Source organism: Podarcis muralis, chromosome 5 (genome assembly GCF_964188315.1).
Source record: "Podarcis muralis chromosome 5, rPodMur119.hap1.1, whole genome shotgun sequence".
Taxonomy (NCBI): Eukaryota; Metazoa; Chordata; class Lepidosauria; order Squamata; family Lacertidae; genus Podarcis; species Podarcis muralis.
In genome coordinates, this window is record NC_135659.1 from 99,721,183 (window position 1) to 99,744,199 (window position 23,017).

At 47.7% G+C, this 23,017-nt stretch overlaps 1 protein-coding gene across 1 annotated transcript; it reads left to right on the forward strand.

Moving 5' to 3' along the window:
- Nucleotides 1-9,232: 9,232 nt before the first annotated feature.
- LOC144327700 (uncharacterized) lies at nt 9,233-22,228 on the forward strand. The gene is made up of 10 exons (XM_077928091.1): nt 9,233-9,263; nt 11,020-11,154; nt 14,190-14,697; nt 15,475-15,579; nt 17,410-17,556; nt 19,398-19,461; nt 19,802-19,862; nt 20,006-20,097; nt 21,225-21,267; nt 22,194-22,228. The coding sequence occupies exons 1-10, from the start codon at nt 9,233-9,235 to the stop codon at nt 22,226-22,228; spliced, it is 1,221 nt and encodes a 406-aa protein (XP_077784217.1).
- Nucleotides 22,229-23,017: the final 789 nt, after the last annotated feature.

A 23,017-nucleotide genomic window follows, 5' to 3' on the forward strand; every position in this document is an offset into this window, starting at 1 on the left:
TAGGGCCTGGGACCTCTAAACTGTGATTATTCATGGACCTTAAGGTCCTCTGCGGGGCAGACCAGGAAAGGCAGTCCTGTAAATATGAGGGCCCTCAGCTAGAGGGGCAAATGGTCAGGGATAAAGCATTTCCCCACGTTCCTTTGTCACCACCTCCCTCTCGCATCTGGCTCAGGTGCAGGATGCCAGGTAGACAAAGCAGTGAGAAAGGAGAAAGGGGCACCAGCAGTCTCAGCGGAACCCCTCTGTGTTCAGAAGCATACAAGGATGTTTTAGGTCTTCCCTTGCAAGCCACTGCCTGGATAGGCTGTGAGCTTAGATCATCATCATCATCATCATCATTTTTAATTTGTATACCGCCTTTCTATCTTACAATACTCAAGGCAGTTAACAAGCTGAAGAAACAAAAAAAATGTACATCTTATAACAATCGAATGCAATACAAAAATGTGATAATAAAACATAACTTTAAAATAGGCAACCTCCATCAAAAAAATAAAATTCAACAATTGTTAGAATAGTATTAAATAATAATAACATATAAAAGTTAAACAGAAATCTCCTCAACAGTTACAATAAATAATTTCTAAACTATGAGGGACGCGGGTGGCGCTGTGGGTAGAGCCTAGGGCTTGCCGATCAGAAGGTCGGCGGTTTGAATCCCCACGACGGGGTGAGCTCCCGTTTCTCGGTCCCTGCTCCTGCCAACCTAGCAGTTCAAAAGCACGTCAAAGTGCAAGTAGATAAATAGTTACAGCTCCGGCGGGAAGGTAAAGGGCGTTTCCGTGCGCTGCTCTGGTTTGCCAGAAGCGGCTTAGTCATGCTGGCCACATGACCCGGAAGCTGTACGCCGGCTCCCTTGGCCAGTAAAGTGAAATGAGCGCTGCAACCCCAGAGTCGGCCACGACTGGACCTAATGGTCAGGGGTCCCTTTATCTTTACCTTTTTACATCAAAAAGTAACATTCAACAATCATTAGAATAGTATTAAATAATAACAACATATAAAAGTTAAACAGAAGTCCATTCAACAGTTACAATAAATAATTTCTAAACTATAATCAGTAAGGCTGATCGCCAAATAATTGATGCTTTTGCATTCTGGTGCTGGAGGAGACTCTTGAGAGTCCCATGGACTGCAAGAAGATCCAACCTCTCCATTCTGAAGGAAATCAGCCCTGAGTGCTCACTGGAAGGACAGATCCTGAAGCTGAGGCTCTAAGACTTTGGCCACCTCATGAGAAGAGAAGACTCCCTGGAAAAGACCCTGATGTTGGGAAAGATGGAGGGCACAAGGAGAAGGGGACAGCAGAGGATGAGATGGTGGGACAGTGTTCTCAAAGCTGCTAACATGAGTCTGACCAAACTGTGGGAGGCAGTGGAAGACAGGAGTGCCTGGCGTGCTCTGGTCCAGGGGGTCACGAAGAGTCGGACATGACTAAAGGACTAAACAACAACAACATCCCAGACGCCTTCGCTCTGCCTTTGCTGTTTTTCACTTGTGGTGGGGAAACTTTGGATGGGGGGCATACTGTCCCCCTTATCTTTCCACATAGGGGTGTGAGAGAGACAGCGGAAGACAGTGGAAGACAGGAGTGCCTGGCGTGCTCTGGTCCAGGGGGTCACGAAGAGTCAGACACGACTAAACGACTAAACAACAACAATAATCAATAAAACAACGGCAAGCCACAGTACATAAAATAATACAATACAAATGGAGAAGCAGAGACTAGAGGGTGGGGCAAGGCAGGTGGAAGGAGGCCTCGTCTGACGGAGCCTCTCCCCTTCCTGCAGCCTTTGTCTTCCTTGCGATGGGCTGCAACTCCCACCTGCCCCAACACGAGAACATCGGGATTGAGTTTGGCTTGGCAGGCTCTGGCACAGGAGGGGGGGGAACCTGGGGGCAGGAATGGTGGGAACTTGAGTCCTAGCTCCTGCCCCAAACCACAAAATCAGAGGCTCTCACGTGTGAGTAAGAAAGATTTTTATTCAGGCAAGTAATTTTACAGGCTCAGGGACACCTAGAGAGCACCAGGTTGCAAAGACTGGCTGAGACTGAGTCTGGAATTTTTTTCTTTTATTTTGAAGAGGTGGGTATATTTCAGAAACTGGCACCCTGACCCGTAGATAATGTTTCAGCTTTTCTCTGTAGCCTTGATTTTGGCATTCCCTCTACCAGCCACAAGAGGGCAGTCCCACCCTCTAATAATTCCCTCTGCCATGCTGAGCGGTTTAAAAATAAAATAAAAATCTGTGCGTTAAATTTGAGGTTTTTAAAGGCAAATATTTGAAATGATGCTTTTGCCTTCTGGGAACTGTGATAAGAGCGCCATATTTAATAGGTTAAATTAATTTAACTGTCTGCTGGTGCAAAGTTGGGTTATGACTCTATTAAGCGGGGTAGTTTGCTTAAGGTTACAATTAATTCAGGCAAAAGCTTTGACTCTGTTTAAAGGTCTGGCGTGTGGAGGGGAAGCAAACAGAGGGAAAGTCCAGTGGATCTTATTACAGGAAGCGGTGGACGTGAAAAAGGCAAATTCCATGCTAGGGATCGTCAGGAAATAGACTGAAAATAAAAGTGCCAATAGCATAATGCAGTTGTACAAATTTATGGTGCAACCATATTTAGAGAACTGTGTTCAGTTCTGGTAGCCTCACCTCAAGAAGGGTATTGCAGAGTTGGAAAAGGTTCGGATAAGGGCCACCGAAATGGTCAAGGGGTGGAGTGAAACCCCCTATGGAGAAAGGGGGCATCGTTTTGGATTTTTTTAGTTTGGAGAAAATGTGAGTCCAAGGTGACAGGATAGAAGTTTATAAAACTGTACATTTCATGGAGAAAGTAGAGAAAGTTTTCCTTTCTCTCTCTCTCTCATACCACTAAAACTTGTGGACACCCAGCAAAGTCGAATGTCAGAAAGTTAAGACAGATAAAGGAAAGTAGTTCTTTGCACAATGCTTCAAACTATGGAACTCACGGCTGCAGGAGCCAGAAATGTTTAGGGAAGCTTTTGATGTTTAATAGGTTATTGTATTTTAGTGTTCTGTTGGAAGCCACCCAGAGTGGCTGGGGAAACCCAGCCAGATGGGCAGGGTATAAATAATAAGAATAAGAATAATAAGAATAATTTGTTGTTGTTTAGTCTTTTAGTCGTGTCCGACTCTTTGTGGCCCCCTGGACCAGAGTGCTAGGCCCTCCTGTCTTCCACTGCCTCCCGCAGTTTGGTCAAACTCATGTTAGTAGCTTCTAGAACACTGTCCAACCATCTCGTCCTCTGTTGTCCCCTTCTCCTTGTGCCCTCCATATTTCCCAGCATCAGGGTCTCAGCATCAACATCATCATCATCATCATTATTATTAAATGGCCACCAACCTGGATGGAAGTACTTTTTCACGCAGCGCATAGTTGTACTATGGAACTTGCTGCCACAGGAGGGATTGGTGGCCACAAACCTTTAAAACCTTTAAACAGGGGTGAGACAGACTCATGGCGGAGGAGAAGGCTACCAATGGCTGCTCACCAGGATGGTTCTCCTCCGTCTCCACAGCTGGAGGCAGCAATGCTTCTGAATCCCAGTTTCTGGAAGCCACAGGAAGGGAGCGGGCTCTTGTGCTCAGACCCTGCTTCCAGGTTTCCCATTGAGGCACCTGGCTGCCCACATCATGGATCAGAGAAGCCAATCCTGACTTCTGTTTTGAATTCCAGGTGCCCCTTTCTTGGTCTGGTGCTCTGGCGCAAATCCTCAAGTCAGAGTGCTGGACCAAAAGACTCTCACTCTGCAGGAGCACACTCCCAAGGTAGAGAATTTCATAGAGAATACTATCTGCTAAGCAAATCAGTCTCTTAAGCTTAAGCCAAGAAATAGTATTCTCTATGAAATTGAATATCAATATACATATCAAGGCTTTGAGATTAGACCACTGGAGAAGCCCGGAAAACTACCGTATTTTTCGCTCCATAAGACACACTTTTCCCCTCCTAAAAAGTAAGGGGGAGTGTGTGTGCGTCTTATGGAGCGAATGCAGGCGGGAGGCTCTGCTCAGCGCTCCCTTTAAAGAGCTGCGTGGAGCGTGTGTGCGGCTCCTGGGGGCTTTTCCCTGAGGAGGCAGAAGGGCTGCCCTTCTCCCTCCTTGGGGAAAAGCCCCCAAGAGCTGCACTCACACTCCGCACACTCTTTAAAGGGAGCGCGGCTCTTGGGGGAGCCTTCATCCCGCTGCCTGGGAGAGGCTGCGTGTGGCTATCCCAGAAGCCAGAACAGCAAGAGGCTATCCCAGAAGCCAGATCCCTCTTGCTGTTCTGGCTTCTGGGATTCAGAATATTTTTTTGTTTTGTTTTCCTCCATCAAGAACTAGGTGCATCTTATGGTCTGGTGCATCTTATAGAGCGAAAAATACAGTACCTTGGGAGTGTGCTACCCATTGGGGGCGAACAGCGGCCTTACTGGGACTGCCAGGGCGAAACTGGTGCAAAACGCCAGCACCCTGTCTACAACTTCATCAACACCCATCTACAACTTCACTAGCATCTCTCAGTATTGTGAACAACACTGAATTTACCTTTTGTTGGTATCTTCAAGACCTGACCTAAAAAGCTAAAGAAAACAAAAGACTGAGTTAAGCACTTGAAAAATCCATTGAAATCAGACATAAGTTCATCATAGGTGGGTAGTTTGCAAGCCTCTGTGGCTTTGCATAAGTTTGTGTATTTTTCTCAGAAGATTGATAAAGAATGCGGAATCATTTTGGTAACTATTGTGTCTATCTTTAAGGAGTTGGCAGCCAATAGCACCATTATTACTTATTTCAGGTTCCCAGGAATTACACTTCAGATTCAGCATGAAAGCCTTTTTGGCAATCTCAGAGTCGCTCTCCTCTCTCAAGTTGCATCGCTGAGATTAATGGGAAGAAGTAAGATGGTTCGTGCCGGGCAAATATTGTTTGTGGCGTTCCAAGAAAGCAGAAAGGGCAAATGATCAGGAAATGGCCCTAAATTCAGACTCTCTTCAGTTTTGTCCCTCCAGAAGAAGAAAAAAGACTTTCTAGTCTCTGGTACTTGAGAGACCACTTGAGGAAGGTGTGAACTTGTGCTTTTAGGTGAGGACAGGATCATGTCTGTTTTATTTGGCTGTACATCATGTTCCCTTTCTCTCTGTCATAGTATCCGAGTGTCTTCCCAGGATTCAGGAAATTCCTGCTTCGGGCTTTTGTTTTTGACTCCACGATCTTCCTCTAGACTAGAGCATGGGTAGGCAACCTAAGGCCCGGGGGCCAGATCCGGCCCAATCACCTTCTAAATCCGGCCCAAGGATGGTCCGGAAATCAGTGTGTTTTTACATGAGTAGAATGTGTGCTTTTATTTAAAATGCATCTCTGGGTTATTTGTGGGGGATAGGAATTCGTTCATTTTGGTTTTTTCCAAAATATAATCCGGCCCCCCACAAGGTCTGCAGGACAGTGGACCGGACCCTTGCTGAAAAAGTTTGCTGACCCCTGATTTAGAGGTTGCAGCCGATTCCCATCATTCTTTTGTGTTCTGGCATGGTCCAGAAGCAGAGAGAGGAAGACCCCCTGGGATCACAGGAAACAGGGAGGGGGTTCTTTGCATTGGCAAAAACACACTGGGAGCAATTTTGCCCCACTTTAGATCCCAGAAAAGATCACTCGCCACCCCATCCCATAAGCAGATGCTACTTGCCTTTAAAAAACGCAAAGATGTGGTTTCTGCATTGAGCTGCGATTCCTACATTTCAGAGGGCTGGACCAGAGTCTTTTCCAGGGAGTCTTCTCTTCTCATGAGGTGGCCAAAGTATTGGAGCCTCAGCTTCACGATCTGTCCTTCCAGGGAGCACTCAGGGCTGATTTCCTTCAGAATGGAGAGGTTGGATCTTCTTGCAGTCCATGGGACTCTCAAGAGTCTCCTCCAGCACCATAATTCAAAAGCATCAATTCTTCGGCGATCAGCCTTCTTTATGGTCCAGCTCTCACTTCCATACATCACTACTGGGAAAACCATAGCTTTAACTAGACGGACCTTTGTTGGCAAGGTGACATCTCTACTTCTCAAGATGCTGTCTATGCCTGTCATTGCCCTTCTCCCAAGAAGCAGGCGTCTGCTGTCACCATCTGCAGTGATCATGGAGCCCAAGAAAGTAAAATCTCTCACTGCCTCCATTTCTTCCCCTTCTATTTCCCAGGAGGTGATGGGCCCAGTGGCCATGATCTTCGTTTTTTTGATGTTGAGCTTCAGACCATATTTTGCGCTCTCCTCTTTCACCCTCAATAAAAGGTTCTTTAATTCCTCCTCACTTTCTGCCATCAAGGTTGTGTCATCTGCATATCTGAGGTTGTGACTAAACGACTAAACAACAACAACAACAACAAAGTTATGTAAGATCTCCAGGAAGCAGAAGTCCAGGTGCTGAAGGAGGCATCCCAGAGCAGTTTCAAGTGCCTCCTGTTTGCTTCTGAGTGTCGAAATCCATCCTTTGTGCAGGGCCTTGATACCATCTCCGAGTGCTGCCAATCCAGAACCCTCTTTTCCCCTTATACCAGCCCTGGGCTTGGCTATATAAGGGCTCTTGTGCCAGAGCGGCGGCAGCGGCAGCAGATAAGGCAGCCCCGGAGACCTGTTTGCAAATGTCAAGGCGTCCCAGGTAAGAGACACAAAACTCCTAACGCTTTTGCTGCAGCGTTTTCCGCTTCTCCCCCAAGCAAGGCACAGCGGGGTGGGCTTGGCTTCTCCTGCTTCCAAAGAGCAGCTGGGGGGGGTGCAGTTTGCGTAGGAATGCCTAAAGGGGATCAGTTTTGCCTGTGAAATCGCCTCACCCCAAATGTGCCCCCTCAGCCACTTCGATCGACAGAATTGGCACTGCTGCATAACCCCCATTCTGCATTGGTAAGAACTCAGTTGTGGCGTGTCTACACTTTGGAACTCCCTGCCACATGAGGTCAAGCAGGAGCCTTCACGGTACTCTTTGTGGCACCTGCTAAAAACAGTCTTGTTTAGACAAGCCTTGCAAGCGTTTAGTATTCTAACTTTTTGTAGGTTTTAATCATAAAAATAACATTTTTAAAATTTATTTTTTTAAGTACTGCTGAATTTTTTTATTGTTTTATATTTTTGTAAACTGCTTTGAGGTTGTTGTTTTTACAGTCAAATGGTGTACAGAGGCTTGGAAATGTACTTTCAATCTGCTCCTGGAGATCGAATTGGCAAAAACAGCAATTGTCCCGAGCAATTGGAGTAACGGCGGATATGAAATAAAATCAATAGTAGTAAAAAAAGAAGAAGATAGGGATGATTCCAATCAGAGGGGAGATTAAAAGGTGATTGTTGACATGATGGTGGGTTTTTTTCAAAAAGGAAGGTCAATTTTCAGCACTTAGACCTGGGAGACCTGAGTTCAAATTCTCCTCTCGGCCATGAAGATCACTGGGAGATTTTGGGGGGCAAGTCCCTGCCTCTTTCAGCCTAACGTACCTCAAAGGGCTGTTGTTGTGGGGGTTAAGTAAGGAAGGGGGAAACCAGGGGTGTCACCTCAATCCCCTGGGCGGGGGGAAGGTAGGATTCTGCAATGCAGCGTCTCTACGGAAACCAACAAAGGTTCCTTTCATCCCACATAACAAGGAAGTGCCCTTTGGAATGTCTAATATTTTGGAAAGCTCAGTTTGCGTGTGAATGAACACTCCACACCCAAAGGACTCTCTCTCTCTCTTTTTCTTTTCGCTGGTAAGATTTTTAAATTGAAATTTCCTGACGGTACAATAAAATTGCAACTACGAGAGATGCAAAACAAAGAAAAGAAACAGGAAAATAAAATAAAGGGACAACAGAGATAAAAAGAGGAATGAGAAAAACAAAGAAAGCAAAAGAAGAGAAACATGAGCAAAAATTTCAAGAGAGGAACTTCCAATTTTCCACCTGCCGTTTATATAAAAGAAGAAGAAAATATAATTTAGAACCTTTGATCAATGCGAGCATCCAGCAACTCCACTTTCTGTCAAACCATCTTTCCTCCAACTTAAAGTGTCTCAGATCCATTTCCTTTTCTCACAGAAAGTCCAAGATAGGTCCCCTAATGCTTAATATTATTAATAAACCTTAACCACCTTCTTTCTTTTAATTTTACTTCTGTTAATTCCCACCACCATGACTCCAAATGGAATAACGCTAGATTTTTCCCCATCCATGTTTGTGTTAAAGTCTCTCCACTGTGATCGCTATCCATTCCCTTCTCCAGGAAACTAAGGGGCTGAAGCAGCCAATTCCTGTATTGCAGGGGGTTGGAATGGATGACCTTTAGGGTGCCTCCCCATTCTGCAGTTCTGCGAACCTGTGAATTCATGAGTCCTTTTCCCATTTTCCTTTTCCTTCTGATATTGCATCACTCCCAGAGGCCGCTGACCATGAGGGGTCATTGTGGAGATCTCCCCTCCCCCTTTTGCTCCTTTGGAAAAAAGGAAAATGTCCCCCCCTTTGCATACCTTGGGGTTCACTCTTTTGTGCCAGCCCTTCGTTCTTCCTTCTTCTTTCTCTGTGGCTCAGGCTTGGCTCCATCCCTTTCGGCACTCAACCACTTGACTTCACTGTTAGCGAGAATGATAAAGTCACACCAGTTTGCCCCAAAGACCCATCCCACTGGTGGAAACTGAGCAGAAAGATGATACTCAGCCAGTCTAAATGAGCATCTTAAAAAGCAGAGACATCACCTTGCCGACAAAGGTCCGTATAGTTAAAGCTCTGGTTTTCCCAGTAGTGATGTATGGAAGTGAGAGCTGGACCATAAAGAAGGCTGATCGCCGAAGAATGGATGCTTTTGAATTCTGGTGCTGGAGGAGACTCTTGAGAGTCCCATGGACTGCAAGAAGATCAAACCTCTCCATTCTGAAGGAAATCAGCCCTGAGTACTCCCTGGAAGGACAGATCCTGAAGCTGAGGCTCCAAGACTTTGGCCACCTCATGAGAAGAGAAGACTCCCTGGAAAAGACCCTGATGTTGGGAAAGATGGAGGGCACAAGGAGAAGGGGACGACAGAGGACGAGATGGTGGGACAGTGTTCTCGAAGAGACCAGCATGAGTCTGACCAAACTGCGGGAGGCAGTGGGAGACAGGAGTGCCTGGCGTGCTCTGGTCCAGGGGGTCACAAAAAGTCGAACATGACTAAACAACTAAACAACAAAAATGAGCACAGTAACCTTTCTGTGTCATCTCAGAAGCCTGGCTCCGCAAGGAGACCATGCAGTCACTTGTCCATAGCTATTATGGAGGTAGGTTTGGGTTTTTTTCCTTTTAAGCCCTGCATTTTACAAGCGGCACGTTTAATTGAGCAGGAAATAGCAGCGCTTATTTTTATACTGAATAACTTCACGCCCCCCCCCCCCCCAAAGGCAGGCTTCAAAGATTTCAAAGGAGCCAATTTTGTTCCATGGCATGTCTGCAAAAGAGATGCCAGCAAACCCCTTTGATTTTATCCTGCTCTGAAGGCTGCTGCCCGAATCCTGGCCTTCCTCTCTCTTTCAGTAGTCATGGCAATGAGTCCACACACGTGCGCTGATCAAAGGCAGAACGCGAGAGACATTCTAGCAAGTCAGAATCTCAGTTAATGATGCCAGGAACTCCTAGGAAGGAGGGTCATCTTCAACAATAATGAAGTTATGTGGTACAGACCAAACTCTGCTGTTCGGCAGGGCGGAAATTATCAGGCTTGACTCGCCTTGTTCTTCGGCTCGTAATTCAGAGAATGAAAGTACAGTGGTACCTCAGGTTAAGAACTTAATTCATTCTGGAGGTCCGTTCTTAACCTGAAACTGTTCTTAACCTGAAGCACCACTTTAACTAATGGGGCCTTCTGCTACCACCGCGCCGCCGCCACTCGATTTCTGTTCTCATCCTGAGGCAAAGTTCTTAACTTTGCTCCATCTGGTATGCAGGATGAGACCCTATCTGCCCGTGGACTGTCTCGCCCAAGTGGTGCATGCTCTAGTTATCTCTTGCTTGGACTACTGCAATGCGCTCTATGTGGGGCTACTTTTGAAGGTGACCCGGAAACTGCAACTAATCCAGAATGCAGCAGCTAGACTGGTGACTGGGAGCGGCCGCCGAGACCACATAACACTGGTCTTAAAAGACCTACATTGGCTCCCAGTACATTTCCAGGCACAATTCAAAGTGTTGGTGCTGACTTTTAAAGCCCTAAACGGCCTCGGCCCAGTACACCTGAAGGAGCGTCTCCACCTCCATCGTTCTGCCTGGACACTGAGATCCAGCTCTGAGGGCCTTCTTGCAGTTCCCTCCCTGCAAGAAGCCAAGTTACAGGGAACCAGGCAGAGGGCCTTCTTGGTGGTGGCGCCCGCCCTGTGGAACTCCCCCCCACCAGATGTCAAAGAGAACAACAACTACCAGACTTTTAGAAGACATCTGAAGGCAGTTCTGTTTAGGGAAGCTTTTAATGTTTAACAGACTACTGTATTTTTATACTTTGCTGAAAGCCGCCCAGAGTGGCTGGGGAAACCTAGCCAGATGGGCAAGGTATAAATAATAAATTATTATTATTATTATTATTATTATTATTATTATTATTATTATTATTATTATCCCGAGGTACTATTTCTGGGTTAGCGGAGTCTGTAACCTGAAGCGTCTGTAACCCGAGGTACCACTGTATACCATTGCAGAGTCTAGTAAATATGCCACCACTTTAACATCTCATCCAAAGAAATCTTAGAATCATAGAATTATAAAGTTGGAAGGGACCTCTGAGGGCCATCTAGTCCAACCCTCTCCAGTGCAAGAATCATAGGTGTCCGGGGGGGGGGGGGCTTGAACCACCAACCTTCCAGAGTAGTGTCCATACAATCAAAACGCAACACTCTGTACTGCAGGCTTACAATAGAAAAAAGACACACAAGAAAACCCAGAAGCCACACACCTTGAGCAGAAAATGTGGCTGTTCCTATCACATCTGGCTTGTTCCCTTCCCACCTGAGCACCCCTCCACCTGCTCTGCCCCCCTTTCTTTCGCAGATGCAAGGAGGATGAAGACCTTGACAGTGGTGAAGACGTGGTGCCTGGTCGCCATCTTCTGCGGGTCCTTGGTTCCCTCGCAAAGTCTTGGGCTGGGCGGTCTTCTTGGTTCAAGCTCAGCAAAGACTGAGAAAGGTGAGTTGGACCTCAAACGGGTGACACGAGGGGCAGCTGGAGAGGCAGCACAAGCCCAGCTCCCACACTTTCCATGGGTTATCTGAAAGCAAGGATGAAATTCCTTGGGACACACATTTCTAAGAAACTTCTGCCCTTAAGGTCTTCAGCGCCAAAATTATAGCTCAATTGTACTATGGTATTCCAGTTTGGCTGCAAGGGTTTACCTAGTTGATAGAATGAGTCCAAGCAGTTTTCCTCTTCAAGATTTTTACTGTCTCACGCTGTGTACCCTATGCAGTCTTGTGTCTAGAGGGAGGTCAACACAAGGTAGAGACTGTCGCCTGGGCGAGATTTCTTCTATGCTGGTAAAGATGCTCTCCTCAGCGAAGTTTTGTTAGACCCCTTTCTTTCCCCAGGGCTACAACAGTTTAACAAGAAGGTACAGCAACTCAGGCTGTCAGTGGAACTTTTGCAATCGATGTCCTTACCATCTCCCAAGGCTATAATAAAAACTAGGTTGTGAGATATTGAGCACGAGGAACTAACAGTAGCAGCAGAGAAAACATGCTCCCCTCTTAACTTTCAACTTTCTTGGGCACATGAAATTGACCACAATTATCTTGAATTTTTGCTTAAACCTCAAGAAAGAAGGGCATTTTCACTGGCCAGGTTTAATTCAAATCCATCAAACCCCCTTTGGGGAAGGTTCTCAGGCAGGGTGGAAGGAGAAAGAACTTGCCCATGTGAAGACCACCTGGTGGAAACCCTCACACACATGGTTCTGAATTGTAAACTATATGCTGATCTCCGCCAGCAATTTCTAGATCAGCTCTGCATCCCCAAATGGAAACCAGAGTTGGAGGCCATACATTTTCTATTACTGGGGAATGATCAGGAGCTCACCAAGTTAGTGGCTAAATATCTCTATTTGGTTTTTTGTGGTCGAAATACACTGCAGACGTCTGATCTCCCTGGAGACCTAGAGATGTGACAATAGACTGCTCTGCCTCCTTTATTTTAGCAAAGGTTTTGTGCCACTGGTACAGGGGATGCGGGTGGCGCTGTGGGTTAAACCACTGAGCCTAGGACTTGCCGATCAGAAGGTCAGCGGTTCAAATCCCCGTGACAGGGTGAGCTCCCGTTGCTCGGTCCCTGCTCCTGCCAACCTAGCAGTTCGAAAGCACTTCAAAGTGCAAGTAGATAAATAGGTACCACTCCAGAGGGAAGCTAAACGGCGTTTCCGTGTGCTGCTCTGGTTCGCCACAAGCGGCTTAGTCCTGCTGGCCACATGACCCGGAAGCTGTACTCCGGCTCCCTCGGCCAGTAAAGCGAGATGAGCACTGCAACCCCAGAGTCGGCCACGACTGGACCCAATGGTCAGAAGGTCGCGGTTTGAAACTCCGTGACAGGGTGAGCTCCCTGGACCTAATGGTCAGGGGTCCCTTTATGTAGCTAAACTATGGAACTCACTCCTGCAGGAAGCAGCAACAGTCGCCAACCTGGATGGCTTTCAAAGAGGTTTGGCAAAATCGCGGAGGAGAAAAGGGCTGCCATTAATGGTTGCTAGCCACAGTGGCTCTACTCTGCCACCAAAGTTGGAGGCCGTGATGTTTCTGAATCCCAGCTTCTGAAAACCAGAGTAGGAGAGAGGTCTCTTGTGCTTGGATCCTCCTTGCAGGATTCCCATTGGGGCAACTGGCTGGTCACTGCGAGAACAGGACCTTGAGCCATTGTCCTGATCCAGCAGGTTCTTCTTGTAAGCCACTTGGATATATATTTTTAATGAAACTGTAGTCTATAAATATTTTTACGTCTGACTACTTAAATAGCATCCGTATTGACAATATACTTGGCACAGGAGGTCTGTTATACACAGACATTGCTGGGGGAAAGGGGCTCATGGGGACATGTCTGAACATGAAATTTATTACGGTCAGAGACCAGCTTGTGAAACACAAATGGAACTACAATCCCAATAGCAAAACAGACATTTAAAACAATATACAACAATGCATTTTAAGTTTAAAAGTGCGATAGGCATATAAACACATTAAAACTTTAAAATAGACTACCTTAGAGAAATGACCCAACGTCGCCCGTGGATCCGGGTTGGGAATTTTCGTAACTAGAATGGATCGGGGGATGGTCTGCGCCTACAGATCTGTGCGCAGAATCTGGCGACAATCCAGGTCATCTTGTGGTCTTTGCCTAATAGGAGATCGAATTTTTGCTTTACCGGGAGGTCAGCAAGCCTCACCAGCAGGGGGTCAATGGTTTCCCTACGTGCCTCATCGTAAAAGGGACATCTAAAAAATATGTGTTCAGGGCTTCCTATATCCCCCAATGGACAGGCACAAATTCTCTGGTCATATGGGACTTTTTAAAAGGATCCTTCCAAGACCGGCGAGGGCAGAGCCGAGCTTCTGGCAAGTGTAAAAGCCCCTTTTGCATTTTTGGATACAAGAAAAAAAAGATATGCTGCTGGAGCAGCGATGTATCTCTCGATTTCTACAATTTTGTAGTCTGGGCACCTTAAGCAGTCCTGTTGTCTCTCGGTGTCCATAATTCTTTGTCTAACCATTAGTTTTTGCTTGGCCCAAGCCCAGACTTGGAAGGGCTTGGGGGCAAAACCCATTTTCTAAAGAGTGTTCAGGACTACCAACCGGACTGGAGCTGGTTGCAAAGGATCAGTGGAGCTATACCACAGGGGAGCAGTTTCAGTGACAGCCATTTATAGATTGATGTTAGGCTGATGTGCGCCTCCATTCTCATCGCTGGGGACATGTCTCCTTGGATGGTTCTCACTATCTCAGAAAGAGCCGGTGGTAGGGTGGAGTTTAGGACCAGGGAGACCAGGGTTCAAATCCCCACGCAGCCATGAATTGCTGAGTGGCCTGGCTCCACTCCCTGCCTCTCAGCCCAACCTACCCCACCGGGTTGTTCTGGGGATTGAAGGATAAGCAGGAGAACAATGTAGGCCACCTTGAGCTCCTTGGGAAGAGAAGGTGGGCTATAAATGTAATATATAAATAACGGGGATCTTCTTGGTGCAGGCAGTGATTCTGGCAAAGGTGGTCTACTCGGTGGTCTTGGAGGCGGCCTGCTCGGTGCTGTCGGAGGAGGAGCAGTAGATGGAGTACTTGGAGCTGTTGGTGGTGGAGGTGACAGCAAAGGCGGCGGCTTGCTTGGAGCTCTTGGTGGTGGTGGAGGAGAAGGTGGAGGTGGTCTCCTTGGTGCTGTTGGAGGTGGCGATGGAGGTGGTCTCCTTGGTGCTGTTGGAGGTGGCGATGGAGGTGGCCTGCTCGGCGCTGTTGCTGGAGGAGATGGCCTGCTCGGTGGTGGAGGAGGCCTTCTTGGCAACACCACCGGAGGTCTACTTGGTGGTGGTGGTGAATCTGGAGGTGGCGGCCTGCTCGGTGGTGCTCTGGGCGGCGATCTCCTCGGCAAAAATGGCCTCCTGGGTGGTGATCTTCTTGGTGGAGAGAACGGCCTTCTTGGTGGAAACCTACTTGGTCTGGGAGGTCTCCTCGGCGGTGGAGGATCCAAGGAGCCATTCCAATGGTGAGTTGGTGTGGGCAAGGGAGCAGCCGTTGCAGTTGACAGACCACGTCCCTATCCAGAATGAGAGGCTGTAGGTCCATCACCATCCCTAATTCTGGACCTGGTTGCACTACTGGCCAATTCTGCTGTCATTCTCTTCCCTTCTACCACTAAGAAGGGTATTGATAAGCTGGAAGGGGTGCAGAGGAGGGTGACCAAGGTGACCAAGGGTCTGGAAACCAAGTCTTGTGAGGAATGGTTGAGAGAGTTGGGCATGTTTAGCCTAGAAAAGAGGAGACTGAGAAGAGATATGACAGCCAACTTCAAACACCTAAAGGGCTGTCAAATGGAAGTGGGAACAAGCTTGTTTTCTCCTGCTCTGAAGGATAGGACATGAACAGTAGATTCGAGTTACAAGAAGGGAGATTCCGACTAAACATTAGGAGGACCATCCTGAGCGTAACAGCCATTTGTCAGTGGGATGGACTCCCTCAGAAGGCTCTCCTTCATTTGAAGTTTTTAGGCAGAGATTGAATGGCCATCTGTCATGGATGCTTTAGTTGAGATTCCTGCATTGTTGGGTGTTGGAATAGATGATCATTGGGATCTCTTCCAACTCTACAATTCTATGATTCTAAGAGCATCTTATTAGGCAAAATCTATCATCTTGTTGGGGTTGAACCACATCAGTGCCATTAGGAGGAGAGAGTGGGATGGATACATGACTTTGCAATGTGTGCCGACCATTCTGGGGTCTCTATGCATCTTCTCCCTTCTGTTATGTTGCTCAATTTGCAGGTTTAATGCTGTGAACCTTGAGGTTATTGGAGGGTCCTGGAAGGTCATCCGTGGAAATGAGCTACAGCTCAACCTACATGCAACCATTACTACTAATTTGCCAGGGTGAGTCATGAGAGCAAGAGCTGCTTCCTTCACATTCAGCTTGTTCTGAAATTAACATGAGCAGGAAAGGGCAAAAGTCCAGTAGCAGAAGACATATTTTGCACCTCTAAGCATCCTTCCCCAACCTTCTCTTTTCCTAGATGTTGCCAGATTACATCTCCCATCAGCCCCGGCATCATATATCTGTGCTGATGGGAGTTATAGTGCAAAAGACAGGGAGAGCACCAGGTCAGCGAAGGCTGGTCCCTAACATCTCCAGCTGAAGGGATTCCAATAAGCAGGAGGGCTAGGAATGATCTCTGCCCAAGATTTTGCAGAGATGCTTCCATACCAAGTTGAGGGGGCCTAAAAGGATGGGCCGGTTGCCTGGTTTCTTCCAAGGTAGCTCCTTCCCACCACAAACACCTTAATGAGGATTTGTTGACTGTGGTCAATGCCTCTCCTTGTCCAAATGCTTCTGAGTTCCCCCAGGTTCTTCTTCACTGTCCCACTCAGCTGCCCCAACCAGCTCTTGTTGTTGTTTAGTCCTTTAGTCGTGTCCGACTCTTTATGACCCCATGGACCAGAGCACACCAGGCACTTCTGTCCTCCACTGCCTCCCGCAGTTTGTTCAAACTCATGCTGGTAGCTTCGAGAACACCGTCCAACCATCTCGCCCTCTGTCGTCCCCTTCTCCTTGTGCCCTCCATCTTTCCCAACACCAGGATCTTTTCCAGGGAGTCTTCTCTTCTCATGAGGTGGCCAAAGTCTTGGAGCCTCAGCTTCAGGATCTGTCCTTCCAGTGAGCACTCGGGGCTGATTTCCTTCAGAATGGAGAGGTTGGATCTTCTTGCAGTCCATGGGACTCTCAAGAGTCTCCTTCAGCACCATAACCAGCTCTAGGCAGCCCCAAAGCTCTGCAGTTAAGCCAATGTCAACCAGAAGGGCTGAGATGCCCTTGTGGGACTTCCCCATTGCTCCTGGACAACCTTCAGGAGCGAGATGCAGAGGCGTGTCTAAGCATGCATGGTCTGGTCCTGCCTGTTTGTGCTGTGGGTGGCCTGCACTGAGTTGCAACACTATATTCTCATCCAGCCTTTCTACAAAGAGACATTCCCAGAGCATGGCGTGCTCCACAATGTCTTAACCTAAGAATATAGGAAGAGCTGGCTGCTGGATCAGGCCAATGGCCCATCTGGTCCAGCATCCTATCCTCATAGTGGACAACCAGATGTCCCCCCTGGGAATCCTGCAAGCAGGACCCAAGCATGGGATTCCTCTCCCCTCCTGCAACTGGTTTCCAGCAACTGGTATTCAGAACCATCACTGCCTCCAACTGTGGAGGGAGAACGTAACCATCCTGGCTAGTAGCCACCAATAGCCCTCTCCTCCTCCATGAATTTGTCCAGTCCTCTTTCAAAGCCACCCAGGTTCATGGCCTCCTGTGGGAACGAGTTCAACAGCTTGTCCATGCGCTACATGAAGAAGGACTTTCATTTATGTTTCCTGAATCTTCCAACATCCAGCTTCATTCGATGCCCATCAGTTTTAGTGCTACGGAATAGAGGTTTTCAAACAATGACCCAGGTGTTTCCCAAAAGCTGGTTGACAAGAGAGGCAGCTTGCCTCTCTGTGGTTTTTCTTTTGCAACCCACAGCTGCCAGAGAGCATTGAGCATGTTCTGGGTCACGCTTCCAGTTTAGTTCGTGCTGAGCACCTCTGCAAGGCCCTACAGCCTCTGGCCATTTCCCACATGAGCTGATGACACATCCCAGAACACTCTCTGGCCCCTGCAGGTCCCTTCCCAACACTCAAAGCCCAGCAACACCCCTGTCTGACTTTGTCTCCCAGGGTGCTCAGTTTTCTCAGCGGAACTTCCGTGGTGATGGACATCAGCCCTCACCTGGCCTTAACCCAAGACAAACCGGGAGATCTCAAGCTGGTCCTTAAGAACTGCCAGGATATGGTCGCTGGCTTCAGCATCAAGCTGCCAAGCAGGTGGGCATTAAAGGTATTGGGGACTTATCTGGGTGGTTTCCTTATCATTTTGGGAAGTGTAAATAAATCAGACTAAAATTAAATCTTCTCCCAATTTCTCCTCTATCCTTACCTGTTCTGACTTCACCTCAACACCTCTGCCTGTCTAAGAATCACTGCAGTGTTTGAAACAGAAGGTGGCATCTCTCATTCCATTAGCCAGGCATTTCTGCTTCCACGATGGAACTCCCCATTGTGTGCACCCTGTGTCCTCTCCAGATCTTCTCCAAAGGATTGGATGAACGGCCAGATCAGATTTAGGGGGAGTGTGGGGACAGAGGAGCAAGGAGGAACGTTCATTTGTGGAAGGAGAAATCCTTGTGATAATGGAATCAGTGACTGGATATAAACCAGATTGGCCAACCAGCTCTTATTGCTCACTCTCAGGGCTTAGCCACACTTTGCTTTCCTCCACTCTTTCAAGGTAAAGTTTTTCACTTAACGCTCCGTGCCCAAGGAACTTTTCTTTTTCTTTTGCCGCAAAAATCTACTCTTTAAAGCTCAATTGGAACAAATGTCAATACATGGAAAACCCGAACTGACCTTCAATCTGTTTCAGCTTTTCGTGGGGAAAGCTCAGGGCAGAAACAAAACAAAACAAAACAAACAAAACAAAACAAAACAAAACAAAACAAAACAAAACAAAACAAAACAAAACAAAACAAAACAAAACAAAACAACAATGCTCATCCATGGGCCAGATCTCTACCTGGAATGAGTTGAGCAAAGTGTGGATAAGCCCCCAGAGTTCAGTGGGACTAGCTTCATTCTGTTTCCATTTTGAATCCTTGCCATTTCCCCCCTTTATTCCTTGTCTTGTTCTGAATTATAGGGCTTGTTCCAATATTCTAACAGTATGCAAGATGGCAGAGAAATCCTCTCACTGTTAGGAGAAGGGGAAATTGCAGGTTTATTGCTGCACCACCCTCCTAGTGGTGCAGCAATAAAACTGCTAGTACATTTGCAGAGCTAGGCAGGGTCCAGTATGGGCTGCAATTGGATGGGGGACCACGTGTTGAGATTCCTGCATTGCAGGGGGTTGGACTAGATGTCCCTCAGGGTCCCTTCCAACTCTACAATTCTAGGATTCTTATTGGCTACCAGACACCTGCATCTTTATAATGTCCACTGCACAACCTACCCCTGGATCAAGGCCAAAGTAGCCCTAAGCAACCATCATAATCAAAAGTCAAATCCCTATAAGGTCACCTGCCTTGGTGATAAGAGCAGGAGATCCAGCTCTGAAATCTGTGGGATCCAGCTCTGAAATCTGACTGGGGTTGTTTTGTCTCTTTCTCTTGTCTCTTATGGCCTAGGACCCTCGTACCTACGGGACCGCCTCTCCTGGTATGTCCCATGGAAGACCTTACGGTCTCCAAACAAAAACATCTTGGAGGTCCCGGGCCACAGGGAGGTTAGGCTGGCCTCAACCAGAGCCAGGGCTTTTTCGGCTGTGGCCCCGACTTGGTGGAACGCTCTGTCACCAGAGACCAGGGCCCTGCGGGACTTGACATCTTTCCGCAGGGCCTGCAAGACGGAGCTGTTCCACCAGGCCTTTGGCCAAGGCACAGCCTGACCCCCTCCTTTGGTAATCCCCACAGAACTCTAGCCCAATGGTTGCCATGAATTTGATTCTGAATTGATTTTAAAATGAATTGATTTGAGAATGTTGTGTTACTTTTATTGTTGTTAGCTGCTCTGAGCCCGGCTTCGGCTGGGGAGGGCGGGATATAAATAAATTATTATTATTATTATTATTATTATTATTATTATTATTATTATTATTATTATTTCCTCCTTAGCTTGCTTGCAAACCTGTTGAGTGGCGTCATTAATTCTGGCCTCCGAACCCTCCTGCCTTCAGTGGTGAGTAGCCAATTGTCTACATGTACTGGGGCAAAAGGCTGGCAAATGGCTTGGAAGAATGGAAACTGGAGAGCAAGTAGTTGGGGAAGATCCATGGCTCAGTGGCAGAGCATCTGACATTATTTCCATGTTAATAATGATGATGATGATGATGATGATGATGATGATGATGATGATGGGGACCCCAAGGGTCATCTGGTCCAGTGTTCTTCAAACTTGGGTCCCCAGATGTTCTTGGACTACGTCCCATCATCCCTATTGGCAAAGATGCCTGGGAACCCAAGGTTGAAGAACTCTGATCTTGTGATATCTCAGAAGTTGGCATTGTTCTTCTTTGCAGATGTGCCCAGTCTTCCAACTCTGGTTCAATGTTGTCAACATGCAACTCCAAGCTCTCAACAGTAAGCTTCCTTTCTAAACCTTCCTCTCGTTTGCAAGCTTGTGGGGAGCTGCTGATGGCGTAATCCTACCCCATCCCAGCTTCCAATGGACTTTCTCGTGGTCCCCCCGTCCTCATTCATGCCTCTCTCCCCTCCCTGTTCAGAATACGCCTCCTTCGGGCTCCTTGGAAAACTCCAGACAGCTCTCTCCAGCGTGCCAATTTCAACGGGACAGTTTTCTGAAATGGACCTGAAGGTGTGTTCTCCACATGCATTGGCTTTCTGGCTCCTCCTGGGGTGCTTCCATGTTCTAAGGACTTCTTCTGCCCAAGCTTCTCTTGGACAAAGCTCCCCTCCCCAGGGACCTCAAGCTTTTACGATTAATCTTAAATGGAGAGAAATATGGATCACAGCTTCCACTTCCGTAGACACCCAGGGGTGCATTTCTCACAATCTTGGGGTCTTTGCCTGTCTCCCCATCTCTGTCTCCTCTTTTATAAAAGTGACCTCATGTGGGGTGTGGAGATGCATGAGATTCAGCCCAAGGGCAGAGTGAGTCCCACAATTGGCCCAGCTAGCTCAGTTATATTGTCGACACCAGTGGTTTCCAACCTTTTTGAGTCAATGGCTGCCTTGATCCCTTACAGTAGGATTCCCCACTTCCGCCAAGCCCCTTTCAGCGCCACTTTTTGCATGCATGTAAGTGGGAGCACGGGACGCGGGTGGTGCTGTGGGTTAAACCACAGAGCCTAGGATTTGCTGATCAGAAGGTCGGCGGTTCGAATCCCTTGCTCAGTCCCAGCTCCTGCCAACCTCGCAGTTCGAAAGCACGTCAAAGTGCAAGTAGATAAATAGGTACCACTCCGGCGGGAAGGTAAACGGCGCTTCCATGCACTGCTCTGGTTCGTCAGAACTGGCTTAGTCATGCTGGCCACATGACCCGGAAGCTGTACACCAGCTCCCTTGACCAATAAAGCGAGATGAGCGCCGCAACCCCAGAGTCGGCCATGACTGGACCTAATGGTCAGGGGTCCCTTTACCTTTTACCTTTAAGTGGGAGCACATGTCTTGAAGGAACCCAAGCAATGCCACCACTTTGCAGGGCCGAGCTGATGCCCCCCCTTCCCAAAATTAGTGTGCCCAAGGGGGCTGGAGAGGGCAAATAAGATTAAGACCAGAAGCAGAAATATTTTGTTATTGCGGGGAAGGAAAGAGAGAAGCACGCAGCAGAGGGCACACATGCAAACATGGTACTTCCGTGATCCAGCAGGCTGTTTTTGCATCCTTATGAAGAAAGCAGAACTTTCTTCATGGAACAATCTCTCCCAGTCCCTGGAGGAGTGTGCCATGTTTTATCTGACGCTCTTTCTTCCCCTTTTGTAGGACAAGCCTTTTCCGGGAGCCTTCCTCAAGTGGCTACTCGACTGTAAGTTTCCCCTCCTTCCCACCATCCCTACAGGTTGCGATTCTTAAGAATCATGAAGTTTCCTTTTGTTGGGTTCTGGCGCCTGTCTGGGCCAAGGGCCAAACCAGACAGGATGGGGGCAACCCCATTTATTCACGGACACGTCTGCCTTATTCACATGTGAGGTATGAGGTCCAGGCTTATTTTTGCAGCAAAAGGTGTACACACAGGTGTGGTGGGCTGAACCCACTGCTTGGGACCACCTTACCTGGCCGTGCCCAATACCTGCTTCAGGCACTTCCTGTTTCAGATCTGAGCTGGGAGAAAAGGGTTTGCATTAGGGAAGAGAGGAGGGTAATTCTCCACTCACCCATTAAGACTTTTGCATCTGATTGTGGGTTAAAAAAAAAAAAAGGATGGCCTCCCTGCTTTGGACGTCAACAGGGGAAGGAAACATGGCTGCTCCACATTGCAACTAGTATGACTGCATTTATTTAGTTATTTCATAAAAATGTGTTTACCCTTTGATTATAAAATAAAACCTCCAAGTGTTTTACAAAAGAGATAAAACCACAAAATCATCAGTGGGATGAATAAACAAGAATAACTTAAGTTAAAATAGCAATGGACTGCAAACAGATTAAAACTTGCATTGGCTTTCTAAAGATCCGGGTGGTTCGTCTAAACAGAAAATGTTTTTAGCATGCCCCAAAAGCGAAGGCGCCTGATGACAACAGTGTAGGTGCTGCCATTAATTTTATAATGGGAGCACCCAATGTTAAGGATGCAGTTGAGGCTGCAAGGGTGATCACCTATGGACACAACAAACCCTTTGATGACCCAGGAATCAGGCCAACCCCGGCCATGCCAGATCAAATGGGTGAGGGGTGGAAGGCAATGGTTGGGCTGCCCGGTTGGGAATCAATAACCAGCTTGCTTTTCTGCAGTTTCCCGTTCTTTTGGTGGACACAAGACTCGCTGACGGGCTTCTGCAAGCATCCAGTGAGTAAAGATCCCCAAGACCTTCTGCTCTCCTGAAACTCTCACGGCCACCATTCCCTGCTGTGGCTTCATGGCTGCATGGTGGTTTCACAAGGAACCATACTTCCATCCATGCACCCGTGCACAGATTTTCTGTGCAACTTCAGTGCATGACTTCCCTTTGCTGCAGGGGCTGCCAGCAACCCACTTCCAGACTTTAAGCCCCCCACGAAAGGTGTAAGTGTGGGTTATCAGCCCCTGAAAACAGCTGGTGTGACAGAACAGGGTCCCGTCAGCCTGTCCCATGATGTGATTGGCGCTGCACTCGTTGAACCTGCGACAGGAGGCCCCGCCCCTAACCTGGATCTCCATTCTGCGGAAAAAGCTGTTCATTCAGTGCTGGCCAGTGGGGGTGAGAGGGTCGGACTAATAATAATAATAATTTATTGTTTGTACCCCACCCATCTGGCTGGGTTTCCCCAGCCACTCTGGGCGGCTTCCAACAAAGATTAAAAATACATCGAAATGTCACACATTAAAAACTTCCCTGAACAGGGCTATCTTCAGATGTCTTCTAAAAGTCTGGTAGTTGTTTATCTCTTTGACATCTGATGGGAGGGTATTCCACAGGGCGGGCACCACTACCGAGAAGGCCCTCTGCCTGGTTCCCTGTAACTTGGCCTCTCGCAGTGAGGGAACCGCCAGAAGGCCCTCGGCGCTGGATCTCAGTGTCTGGGCAGAACGATGGTGGGTGGAGACGCTCCTTCAAGTATACTGGACTGAGGCCATT

Bases quoted from the DNA above. Each gene is read 5' to 3' on its own strand.
- LOC144327700 (XM_077928091.1), top strand. From the start codon at position 9,233: ATGCAGTCACTTGTCCATAGCTATTATGGAG. The intron at 20,098-21,224 runs GTGTGTTCTCCA...CCCCTTTTGTAG, and splicing joins TTTCTGAAATGGACCTGAAG to GACAAGCCTTTTCCGGGAGC. The intron at 21,268-22,193 runs GTAAGTTTCCCC...GCTTTTCTGCAG, and splicing joins CCTCAAGTGGCTACTCGACT to TTTCCCGTTCTTTTGGTGGA.